The sequence below is a fragment of the Struthio camelus genome, chromosome W (genome assembly GCF_040807025.1).
Source record: "Struthio camelus isolate bStrCam1 chromosome W, bStrCam1.hap1, whole genome shotgun sequence".
Classification (NCBI taxonomy): domain Eukaryota; kingdom Metazoa; phylum Chordata; class Aves; order Struthioniformes; family Struthionidae; genus Struthio; species Struthio camelus.
Window position 1 is genome coordinate 14963950 of NC_090981.1, and position 12110 is coordinate 14976059.

Sequence of the window (12110 nt, forward strand, 5' to 3'; positions counted from 1 at the left end):
TTTTTCATCAGTTCTTTAGGGGAAAAGGCAGCACACTCCAGACATTGAACTGTCAGTAGATGAATTACCATTTAATGACAGGTCACGTATGTCCCTAGTCTACACTGAGAGCTGTACAATCCACAATTTAAAAACTGCAAAGTTCCCTTGTGCTGTATTTTCTTACAAACTCAAATGTCAGACCAAGTTCATCAAAAGGTATGCTAGAGCTTATGGACATTTTCAGCACACCTGGGCTGATTTATGTTTATGCATCAAAATCATGCAAAATTTGTAGGCTTGACATAGTACTTGATGAAAGTAGGCAGATTCAAATGGGTTTCATTTGCAGTCCCACTGAAACCAAACTTAAAATAAAGCTCAAGGGTTCTGAACTCACATAGTTTGAAAGTGAAGCACAGAGCTACACAACACTATCAGGAATGCCAGGTTTCAGACAGATGTAGGGACCAATGATATAACCTTCACTCAAGCAAGAAATCTTTATATGTAGGACCAAGCTCCCCCTTAGGGCAGAATATCTGTGAAATATCTAACAGCAGGCTAATGAGCATAATATAGGTAACTATACCAGCAGCAAGTTCTTTACAGATATACAGGCTCAGTCCTATTCCAAATTATTTTATTTTATTTTGCTGTCTTCATCTAGCATCATCAGTACCAGATTTCAGAAGGCCAATCTCAAGAAACAAAACTTCTACCTCTAAAAGAATATCCCATACTTCAGAAAAGAGCCAGAGTCTCCAGTAAGTCCACTGTGGACCTACCTAGAATTAAGCAATTGTATAAACAGGTGCTCGACTCTTTGGCTGTCCAGTGTCTACTGAAAAATTCACAGCAAGTCTTGCACTTTTTTTTTCCCCCCCCCCAAAACTGTGAATCATTTTGTCCTTCACAAACAATGGAAAACTGATTGCCACTATCACAGGCTCCTTAAGCCATCCTTTAGATTTTTTGCCTCCCATTTAGAGGATTTAATCATGAGTCACAGATTACAGGAGGTAGCTTTCCATATTCCAGTATAGCAGCTCTAGGGCTGACAGAATTAACACTGAGATGTTTCTTTGCAGCCACAGGCACACACATTTTTTGAGCAAATTCTTCACTACACATATCCCACATTCAGATAATGCACTGTTCAGGGCTATCTGGAACTAAGTATCTCATGGCCAAGGTCACATGCTTGAGTTAGCTTCAAGGATTCCCTAATCTTGATCTGCGGCCATTTCAACTGCCAGCAGACAGCGGGACTCAGACGTTCTGCTCCATGCCAAGATACTATGATTATCCAATTAGCAGCATACAGTTGCCATTGGGAATTGCTTCCCCAAAGCTGACATCCTAAACAAGCAGCACCAACCCACCAGCTTCATGCAGCAGAACGCTGGAATTTTGTGGCAATCCCAATCTTGCTTTGGCACGGCAAGAATGGATCCACGCTCTTGCTAAAGACTACAACTCCCTGGAAAGTGGGAAGCCCACGGTCTGCCAGCCAACCTTAGTTCACTCCTTACAGCATGCAAACATTAAGGCAAAAGTAAAAATAAATGAATGACTGCAATGCAGAGTTTAAGAAAACAGGTACTATATTCAGAGACAGAGAAAATGAAATGCAATGCACCCTTAGGCTTACTTATGTCTCTGGTTTGGCTTCAAGGTGTTTGTTCTGTTCTCTTCAAATAGCAGACTACCAAACCAAGCTAATGCTCAAGACATTTCACACAGCTCTCCAGATTTGGGATTCATGCCCTTGACAAATTGCACCTTCAGAATTACTTTCCCCAAAACAAATGCAAAGCTTATTTACCTATCTCCTCCATTAGGCTCTCCATTCAGAGACCTGTCCTCCCCCCTAAGCTTCATGCAGTCCGTAAGTTTGACACTTCATCAAGATAAAAATTTTTAACATTTCTCCAGAGGACTGTTGACAGCCACAGACTAGCTTTCCCTTAGCAAAGGCATTTTGTAAATATTGATTTTACTTGAAAACATTCCAAAAAATTATCAAATCAAAATTATCAAACCTATAAAAAAAATTATTTCTAAAGTTATATCTTAACCACTGGTCTTATACTTTAGTTGTCTACAAGACATTTCACCCACTGCATATGAAATCTCTGCAGACATTTCACTCACTGCATATGAAATCATCTCTGCAGACTGGCAGGAAGGGGTTTAAACTCCCATACTCCTTTCTAATATATACACATACTTAAAAAAAAAAATCACACATTAAATAAATATACAAAAGGAGAGCAATGAATGTGGCTATTTATTAGTCCTTGACAGAGAGTAGACATAAGAGCAAACAAACACTTTTTCCTTTAAATTTGGCTTGCTAGGAAGAAAAGACATCTTGAAAGAACAAATAGATATGAACATAAATATATGTGACAATTCTTTCTCCTATAGAATCATCTAGTGTGGTGATTTTTTAAAGACTAGTAACACAATCTCTCTCTTTTTCAGCACACTTGCACATACCACTCCTGTAGCTGTCACTGGCCTTGATGCAAATGAGACTGGCAAAACATCAGTGCTATAGTAGTGCAGTTAGATTGCTTCTAACCCTCCTTTAGGCAGATCTTTCTAGGTCTTTCAGTGAATCAAAAACATTAAAGCAACTTGGTTGATGTCTAAATCTTTGAATTCTTTTTTCCTGGGCACCCCTGCTCAGGCTGGGACTTTGTGGAAGGGATATCTCAAGTGAGCTGTGCAATCTTCAGAGTTAGATAAGCACTTGCTGACATAATTCAGTATGCCTTACAACATTTTAAATCCTTTTCCTAGCTTCAAGTTTTGACACGTTCAATATTCCCCTACTCTTTGATTCAACAGAAGAAATTCCTTCTGAGGTCTGTCTACCTCCCAGGTATATTCCACTATCTAACATTAATATGTGGCTTTACACCGTTTAGAATTACTGGCTACTCCATCCTTTTTTCTCTGCAATTATTAAATAGAGAACCCAATTTGTAGATGTTTTTCTATTCTTCAAATGATACCACCTGCTGCCATGGTTCACAACTCATTTTCTAGCCTCTTTCTCAAGGCTTGCAAAACATTTTATGTAGCCCTGACCACAGATCTGCCTCTTCTTCAAGCCGTATCTTTTCTTTTAATGGAAGACATGCACAAATGCATCTTCACATTATGTTACTAAAACATTCCAAAAAGGCTATTGGCTGTCTTTCTGAATTTCTATGACACTGATCTTCTTGATGTTTACCTCACCTTTCTAGGCCCAAAACAAGTCACCACCTTCTGTGTGTCAACACTTATTTTACCATTTATATTTAACTGATATATTTTTCAGGGAGAATTTCAACAGCAGTAAAATTGCCTCTCTGTTAAAGCATCTCAGAGGGACTCTCTACTCTTCCACATTTATGTGCTCTTTACAGTTCCCTATTTCACTTTGTTATCACATTTATTTCCATTCCATTCTCTGTCCTGCATAGGCCAATTCTTCTCATTTTAATTGGTCAATCTTTTGAATGTATAGATTTTTATTATTCCTAAAAATTATTATTCCTAAAAACAGCACTTTCTCTTCACTTGAGGAATCCCGTTCTTTACTTACTACAAGCAGGTTTTTTTGTATGTGCTGCGTATTTTAGCATAATGGTGAAGGGGAAAGAGAGCGCGCGCAGGGGAAAAGTTCTTCACACAGTAGGAAAACATTTGGGATTCAAGAAAAGCCCTAAGCCAAATACAAATCAAATGATGGACTAACAGTCCTCAAGAATATCCCTTCTCTTCCAAACTTAAAAAAAGGCAGGAAAATGCTCGGGATCAAAGTTCTTTTCATCTATAGCATATGTTCTCTCAACTCCTCTATACTGATAAAATGCTAATTCTGTTGAAACTTTGCCATCAATTTTAACAAGGCCAGTATCTGAGCCTCGACTTCCCCTTAAAATAAAAGGCATCTCTAAGTACCTTGCTGGAACAGGACCAGGAGGCTTAGCAAAAGGCTGGTTCAAGTCACACCATTCAGAGCTTATGATATCTCAGACTGCCTTTACAAATGCCTTGGGCCTTGTGTCTGCCTTGTTCTACTTTCTCTTAGTTCTGTAAAAAAAAGTCTTGTTTCTTCAGGCCTTCCCTAGAACCAAAGCATATTGACCTGAAATCTGATCTTCAAGAATTTATCCTATCGATGACAACACAAGTAAGAAACAAGCGTAGCTGAATTGGTATTAAATATATTTAACAGTTTCAGCTATAACTGTTGTTGACAATCATCACTCAATGCAGGTCATTTTCTTCCAGGAAAATAAGAAAAAATTGCATATTCACAATAAAATTTCCATGGCACGTCTCCTTTCCCATAAGGGCATTATGATTCTGCAATGTTATGGTTAATAGTAGCTATATAAGAAACAAGATCTCCATATACATATGTCAAGGGGTTTAGTTTGGCTTGATTTATGCAGTTTCTGAAAAATTAGGCTCACAATCAAAAAAGGAATTAAGGTGCATCCCCAATATATTTGATTTCAATAGGAACTATGTGCCCTCATATATTTGTATAAGTAGATCTTAGCAAATGCAAATAGCATTCAGTAACAGTATTCCTATCCCAGACAGTATAGGCATATTGCTTTCAAGCCTCTGAATTTATTTCTCCATTTCAAATGCACATAAGTGATAAATGAATACAATCAGTTCTTCACTTATTAAAGAACAGTTTTCAAAGAGAGGTTTTCCAAACATAACAAGCTAAATATACATCTACCATCAGTAAGGTATTGAGAGGGTTTTTAAAGTTCTCTGCTCTGTTTTTCTTCATTTATTTTGCTTCATTATCTACTACACTCATCCAGCTTGGGCAAAGAACCTATACTAGCTACCTTTATTGACACATTGTTAGATATTGCTGCACTGACAGATGACGAACACTGGAGAGAGAGAACGGCAGTCTGAAATGAACAGGGTTTTTCCTCCCCTCTTACTTTAAAACGTAACTCAAAATAGAGAAATAAAACAATTATTTAGTTTTTCAAAAGTTTTTGTTATACAGTGGTTTGAAATCTAGAATCTTGTTAAGCTGCTTCCTCCCTTATACTTTCAGCATAAAAATAATAAAAATAGAACCTGAAAAAATCTGGAAAATGCCATCCTAAAGATACCAGAGGCTGGACTCCTGTGCCTTTTGTTTTCTCATTAGTATAGAAGGGAGTGGAAGTTTCTTAAAAATAACATATTCAAGACCAAAGCCTTGGATTCATACAAACAGACTTCAGTTTCATGTATAAACCCAAAACCACTCTTAAAATTCTTAGGTGAATAAGGACTTAAAATCAGAGATGGTGTTTTGCAAGCTCAATCCAGCACAAGGCTGAGCACCTCCTGAAGGGTGCTGCCCTCCTCCAGAACTTCCAAGGTCCCCTGGGGAGCCCCATCAGTCCTCATTCACTCCAAGGACGTGGACTAAAACAAGGGATACAAAAGGTTACCTGGGAGCAAAAAGAAACCAGCATGCATCAAACTCTATGGTTTGTGATATTTGAGGTTTTTTTTTTTTTTTTTTAAGAGCCCAGAAATTACAAGACTGATTTTCATAATGCTTACTTTCAACACACCTTAGCCAACTACCAAGATCTTTAAAGGAAGATTAAAAAAAGACAGCTTCCTAAAAGGAGCTATTGTATCACAACTGTCCAAAATCCCTTTAATAATTTGCAGCCTGATGTCTCCTACTTTATTGTATCATTCCAAATCACCAGAAATAACCTTTAAATCCAGCCAAGCCGTGCCATCCTGCACAGCCAAGAGTAGTTTTCAGGAGGAAGGGGATGGAGATTGAAAAGCCTTGTAGACAGTTTTATATTATATTTAATCTACAACAGAGTCTAGAAATCTAAAATGAAAGAGACCCAAAATACTAACAGCACTGAGCTTCATATGATTTTAAATGTGCCTTTTTTTTAGCACAAGTTCACATGACTTGTTAAATAATTTACTCTATAAATTACTTATCCTGTCTTATTTATTAAGAATTCTAGAGTGCTTTATATAACTGCATTAGAAATTTACTTCGTGGTTGTGTATTGTGTACATTTCAAAATCATCTCTCTCCTTTACAAGGGAAGAGCTAAAAAGTCACCTACTATTTTGTTGGCAAGCAGTTCTTCCTGAAGTACACCAATTAATTTCAAACCTCATTCACCTGAATAATCATAAGTCAACATATGAATGACTTGATATTAGAGCTGCTAAACTAGGCCACCAACATACTTGCACTGCAAGAAGATACTTCGATAACAAGGACTATGAACAGTCACATGCACTGAGAGGTACTAACAGTACATTTTATTTAGGAGAAAATTGTTAGACTAGTCCTTTTAGAAAAAAAATCTTGAAAAATTTTAAGTGGCTTATTTACTATTCTATTAATATTTTGCTCAAGTGATCTTGCTATGAAATGCTTATGCGCCATTGTGCCTATAGGGTATGGATTTAACAATATCTATATGTTCATTTTGCTCTCACCACTCTTGCTCCTTGGCTCTTAGTGTGAGCTTCAGCTCTCCAATGGCTGAATTCATGTTTTTAATTCAGGGCCTCACTTTGGAGTTCGGCTTCTCTCTAATAACCTCAATACTACAAAACAGTTATTGTGCTTAAGCTCTGTTATGATAAGCAATCTTAGCACAGGCACATGCTTTCCAGACCAAGTGCAGCCCATGTCAGTACCCTAAGCAATGAGACAAAAGTCAAATTTTATTAGAGGCAGAGGATTTCCGAAATATGCCTTTTATCCATCAGAACACAAAAATGTGCAAAAACAAGGAGGAAAGGAAAGAGTGAGGATGACGACTAAGAAAAGCACCAGGCAGAATTATTCCTATGCCCTCCCACACCAAGCTTCAGCAGCTGGGCCTCGCAGGCCTGATGCAAACCACTCCAGAGGGCTTTCTGCTCATTTCAGCCCATTTGAACAGGGACCTCACCAGGAATAAAGTAATGGCTAGGCCATTTGAGAGGGTTGGGGTTAAACTCAAAACTGCCATTTACCTACAGGTAAAGCCGAGGTGTCTCAGTACCAAGTGGTCGAGAGGGTCCAACATGTGGGATGGCAGCACTGTTATTCCTGCCAACACCCCCAGGCCCCAGCCATCCTTCCCACCCCTCCAGAGCCAGAGGAAAGCCCTTGCAGCCCGTCCTCCTCCCCTTGCACCCTGCCTGCCCAGCGCCATCCACCCAGCCTGCAGCCAACCCTTTGTACTACCATGGGTTTCACTGGCCCCACCTAACTGTGCCGTTATCCCACTGGCAAAACACCTAGTGCAAATGGCCTTCTTCCCAGGTGAAGATCTCAGTCCAAATTCCCAGGGAGTGTTTGGAAGTTGTGCCTAGGATTGCAGGATCCACTCCAATCAAGAGCAGGACATAAGCAATAAATGAAGTGCTGGTCTCAAAAGGCATTCAGGAAATACACAGGAATGGATTACTAGAAATTAAGTCTCTTACGCTCTTCTCACTCTCATTTATACCCAGAGTAATTCCACCGGAGATCAATGGAATTGTGCTTCTGCAACTACAGAGCACATAAAAAAATCAGGCCTGAAGCTTCCTAAACAAAACACAATGCTACAGCCTCTCAAATTGATGTCTTACCTAAAAATAGAGATGTGCAGTGTTGAAAAAATGTTTTTTCACATTCTAGATCTACCATATTAGAACAGCTTCCTTACATATTTATTGTTTGCTGACTTCCCACAATGAAATAACATGACAGCTACAAGAGGCCAATTTTTAATTTATGCCTACAAACTAATTAAAGGGCTGTTCATGTTTTATGTTGAAGTATGTTTAAAAAAAAAGATAGTCTTAAATATGTGCAATAGCATCTCCTGAGAAATCCACAACTCAAAATTATTTTTAGACCAAACACAACAACATGCAGTGTCACAGAATGATACAGTAAAAATTGGAAAGAACTGTAAAGATAGACAGTGATGCTGAAAAAATACAGGAAAGAATAAAAATTAAAAGCATCAAGGCAAAATGACTAGACATGTTTTAAGTTGATCATGGCTGGCATACATATTTATGCATGCATTTTTTTCTCTGGCCTTTTAAATGGATTTTAAATTTTAAGGGGAAATTGTTGAGTTACCTCCAAATTGAAGGTACTGGATAATAAGGCTAGCAAAGCCTATAAAAATGAGCAGTGATGCATGGCTTGAAGCAAATTTTGTTTTAATGAAGCAATCCACAGAATATTAAACAAACATCTGAAACAATAATTGCTATATCAACTCAGAAAGATTGTTTCATTCTCTTAGGTCCTAAAAATCTACTGAAGGTAAGCCCTATATGAGTAGTAGAAATGAATGTCTCCAGCGTTTCCCCCCCCCCACATATTACACATACACAGGGAAATGCAGCAAACTGACTACAGCAAACTGCAGAAAGGTAGCCCAAAGGCTAGAATTAAAGTCACACCAAATTTCATAGCATTTTTACATTATTTCTAAAGGAAACTGAAGAAGAAGAGGAAGAAAGAGAAGGGAAACGGTGAGAAACCTGTAGAGATTTTGGGGAAAATATTCTGGTATCTTTTACATTAAAAATGTCATGGGAAACAATCCAGAAACAGCAGGGGCTGGGGAAGATAGAGACGAACAAAACAGCTTTAGAGGGCTTTTTCCCCATATCTGTCATCTACAAATCCAGTATCCAAAATTTTTTGCTCAAGAGTCTTTGCAGCTCCTCAGGCAAAAATATGTCGCTGCCACAGAGCATAGAGCTGTTAGAGGATGCAGGATTGGATGCAAAAGGCTACAAAACTCCCTCACCGAAATCGGCTGCAGGCAAACAAGGATGTGGATGACACATGGGTAGGACGAAAAAATATGATTTCTTGCATCTTCCTCACTATTAATGAGAGATCCCTAATGTTCCAAAACTCGTTGAGAGACAGCGCAATGCTAATTCCCCTGCAGGCTCAGTATTTGCTCCTTCCAGCCACCTTACAGAGCAAAGCCGGCTCGCACGCTGATGGCCAGGGAAGGGGAGCTGGTTCACTCTCCCTTCCACCGGGATGTGCTGCATCCCTTTCTTTTTCTCTTTCTTTAAGAAGAAAGATACACAGAAATGGCGAGATGCGAGAGGGGGGAAAATCGCCCACCAAAGCTCTCCGTTTACGGGAATAAACGGAGGAAGAGAAAGTGGGGAAGAAAAAAAAACTTCAAAATTTGCTGCCGACGCAGAGCTGAGGTTTGGGTGACGCGGACGCCCCCAGCAGAGGCGGCGGAACGGAGCTGCTGCGCGCTCCTGCCGCCTGCGGCTATTTCCGCGCGGTACCCGCCGGCCAGCGAGCAAACTCCGCGCCGACCTCCGCGCCGCGCAGCTTCAGCCTCCTCCCCGTCCCCAGGAAATCGCATCGTGGACAAATAAGATTTATCATCTAAATGCTCTCGAAATTATGTCTCTGGAAAGTCAAGCCCAAATTAAATCACGCCGGGCTTTTAGGCTGCCAGCTAGCACATCTGCCCGCCGAGCAAGTGCATTGCAGCACAGGCAACCTCCGCCCACCGTCCCGCGCCTCGGGGCTCGGTCCCCGCCGCCCCCTCAGGGCTCCGGCAGCCGCAGGCCGCGTCGCCGGCGGGGGTGGCGGCCGGGCCGTACTCACATCTCGGTGACACTGTCGCCCTCGACACTCCGCTGCGGCACGGGGAAGGAGACGATGCCCGGCGCCGGCTCCGTACACCAGATCCGCCAGGAGCTGCAGCGGCAGGACGCGGGGCAGGCCAGCGAGCCGCGCCAGGAGCCCAGCACCAGGCAGCATAAGCCCCAGAGCCGAGCCAGGCCGGGCCCCGGCCACCGCCAGGACACCATGCCGCCCCCGCTCACTCCAGCGCTGCCCCGACGGTCGCCTCCTCCTCCACCGGCCGCTGCCGAGGATGCGCAGCCTTCCGCGCCACGGACGGACGGGCGGCCGGGCACCGGGCGGCTGAGGCTCACATGGGCGCGCCGCCGCCGCAGCCGCCCCGCGGCTCTGCTCGCCCGGGGGGCTCAGCGGGGCGGCAGGAGCCGGGCACTGCTGCGGGACAGAGACAGACAGAGGCGGTGAGCAAGAAGCACCTGCCCCGCGGCGGCCCCCACCGGGGCGCGAGGGCAGGTGGCGGCGCGGCACGCAGCAGAGCAAAGCGGTGCGGCGCGGCGCTCCTACCTGCAGGGGCTCCGCCGGCCGCGGCCTGCGAGAGGGGAGGGCGCGGCGCCGGGGCTTAGGGCGCCGTGCTCGCCGCCCTACGCACCGTCTCCTTCCTCCAGCTGATAATAAAGCAGCCCCAGCTCCCGCTCCAGCCCAAGCCCGAGTGCTGCCGACAAAGTGACGTGAGGCTGACGCAGAGAGGGGCAGAAATTCCACAAAATGAGCCTAAAATCCAAAAAAAAAAAAAAAAAGACAAAAACAAGGGAGGGAGGGGGGTGGCGGCGGGAGGAGGGTGCCTACCAGGAGATACCAATAGGCAGGCTGCGCCTCAGCACAGGCACACGCACCCGGCAGGGGAAGAGCCCCGCCGCTGTGCCTGCCTGCCCCCTCGCGGACGGGGCCCGGCTGCCCCGCCGGCAACGCGGGGCTGCGCGCCGCCAAAGCCGTCTTGTACCTCCCTTAGCAGCTCCCTGCTACAGGGGTGCTTTTCTCTCCCGTCCCTCCCCCGCGCCGCGGTGCGGGTTTTCCGCAGCGCCTGCCTGAGCTGCGCGGGTCTCCCGCAGTGCCCTGCGCTGCGCACTCCGCAGGCGCCATCGCGTGCCCGGCACCACCACCCCCGGCAGTCCCAGGACCCCCTGGGCCGGACACCCCTCCACACCTGAGGGCTCATTGCCAGCGGCTGGGGTGAGGGCTGCAGCTTCGGGGCATTTCAAACGTGTGTAGCAGGTGTAACTTACACACATCCATCACAGGTGCCTGCAGATGCAAAGAGGGACTGGTCTGGGAAATTGGGCCTAATGATGATCCCCTCCCCTGGCCCTTCCTGGCACTGTGGTCCTCACCTTGCTAAAGGAGAGGCAGTCCTTGCTTAATGCTGGCAGCCTGTTCAGTTGCCTCTGTACCATCATATTGAAGGAGGGGGAAGGGCCTTTCTTATCCAATTACCTGAGGTGAATATTTTGAAATGAGTTCATCAGGAGTTCACTGGTCAATTAAAGAAAGAAAGGCTACAGAATTTTTGTTACATACATACAGAATAAGTAGTCAATATATTGTTTAGAAAGTGCTCAGGAATCAACATGGCACTTATTAATTGAATGAACACTCAGTTATTTTTGCATGGGCTCAGGCTTGAGAAAAATCAACAGGGCATGTTCATATGCTTGACATACTCACAGGCAGGGTTGCTTTTGCTTTCAAAGTACATCTTACTAACAAAGTCACAGCCATACCTAGCTATAACACTGATTTATACCTCCCTGAAAGGGAATGATTGAAGATTAGATAAAGAGACATAATTGAAAATATTGTCAATCATGTTATCATATTGAAATCTAAATATAAGCAAATTTGTTATATAGATACATTTCTTCTACTCAGAATATGCCTCCTTCTTGCCAAATTCTGCATTATTTCATTTCTAAATAAAACACAAGGAATATCATGGGAGTCCTGAGGAATAACAAAGTGGTATGATGCAGCATAAGAACATGAAAAGACTATAAAAATTATTATTCAAGTACAAAGACATTTTATCTACAAGTAATGCAATACTGGAAAAAATGCAGTAAAAGTTTTTAATTTAAAAACATCATATTTGTCTAAACAGAAATATAAGAGTATAACCAGTAATGTTTAAATTTTATGGGACAATTTTCTGGATGCAAAATAAGTTGGGATTTTTAAAGGATTTGAGGGAAGGTGTTTAAGAGAAAAGAGAGAGAAAGATTAATAGCATAAACTGCAACATGATTCTATTTTCCAAAAGTCTTGGGAAAGGTCTCTAAGGCAGGACAGAAATAAAATTTCAAAACCCTGAAAGTTGCTGCAATAGCTGAATTATTGTTCTCCAACCAAATCTACTTACAACTTTGATAAATATGCTTAATTCTCCCTCTCTCTCTTGGATGAACACAAAGACATCAGCTCTTTAAGGTAATAA

The 12110-nt window shown here is 42.8% G+C and overlaps 1 protein-coding gene across 3 annotated transcripts in view; it reads right to left on the reverse strand.

Moving 5' to 3' along the window:
• The window catches only part of LOC104150004 (BDNF/NT-3 growth factors receptor), a 213159-nt gene extending 201260 nt beyond the window's left edge, over positions 1-11899 (reverse strand). The window contains exons 1-2 of one of the 3 annotated variants that reach the window (XM_068924589.1): positions 10187-11899; positions 9647-10057 (exon numbers count right to left, since the gene is read on the reverse strand). In XM_068924589.1, the coding sequence (XP_068780690.1) occupies positions 9647-9852 (206 nt within the window). In that variant the 5' untranslated portion in view covers positions 9853-10057; positions 10187-11899. The remainder of the gene's footprint in view (positions 1-9646; positions 10058-10186) is intronic. The other 2 variants (XM_068924588.1, XM_068924590.1) reach the window with 2 other exon arrangements.
• Between the last annotated feature and the right edge of the window lie 211 nt (positions 11900-12110).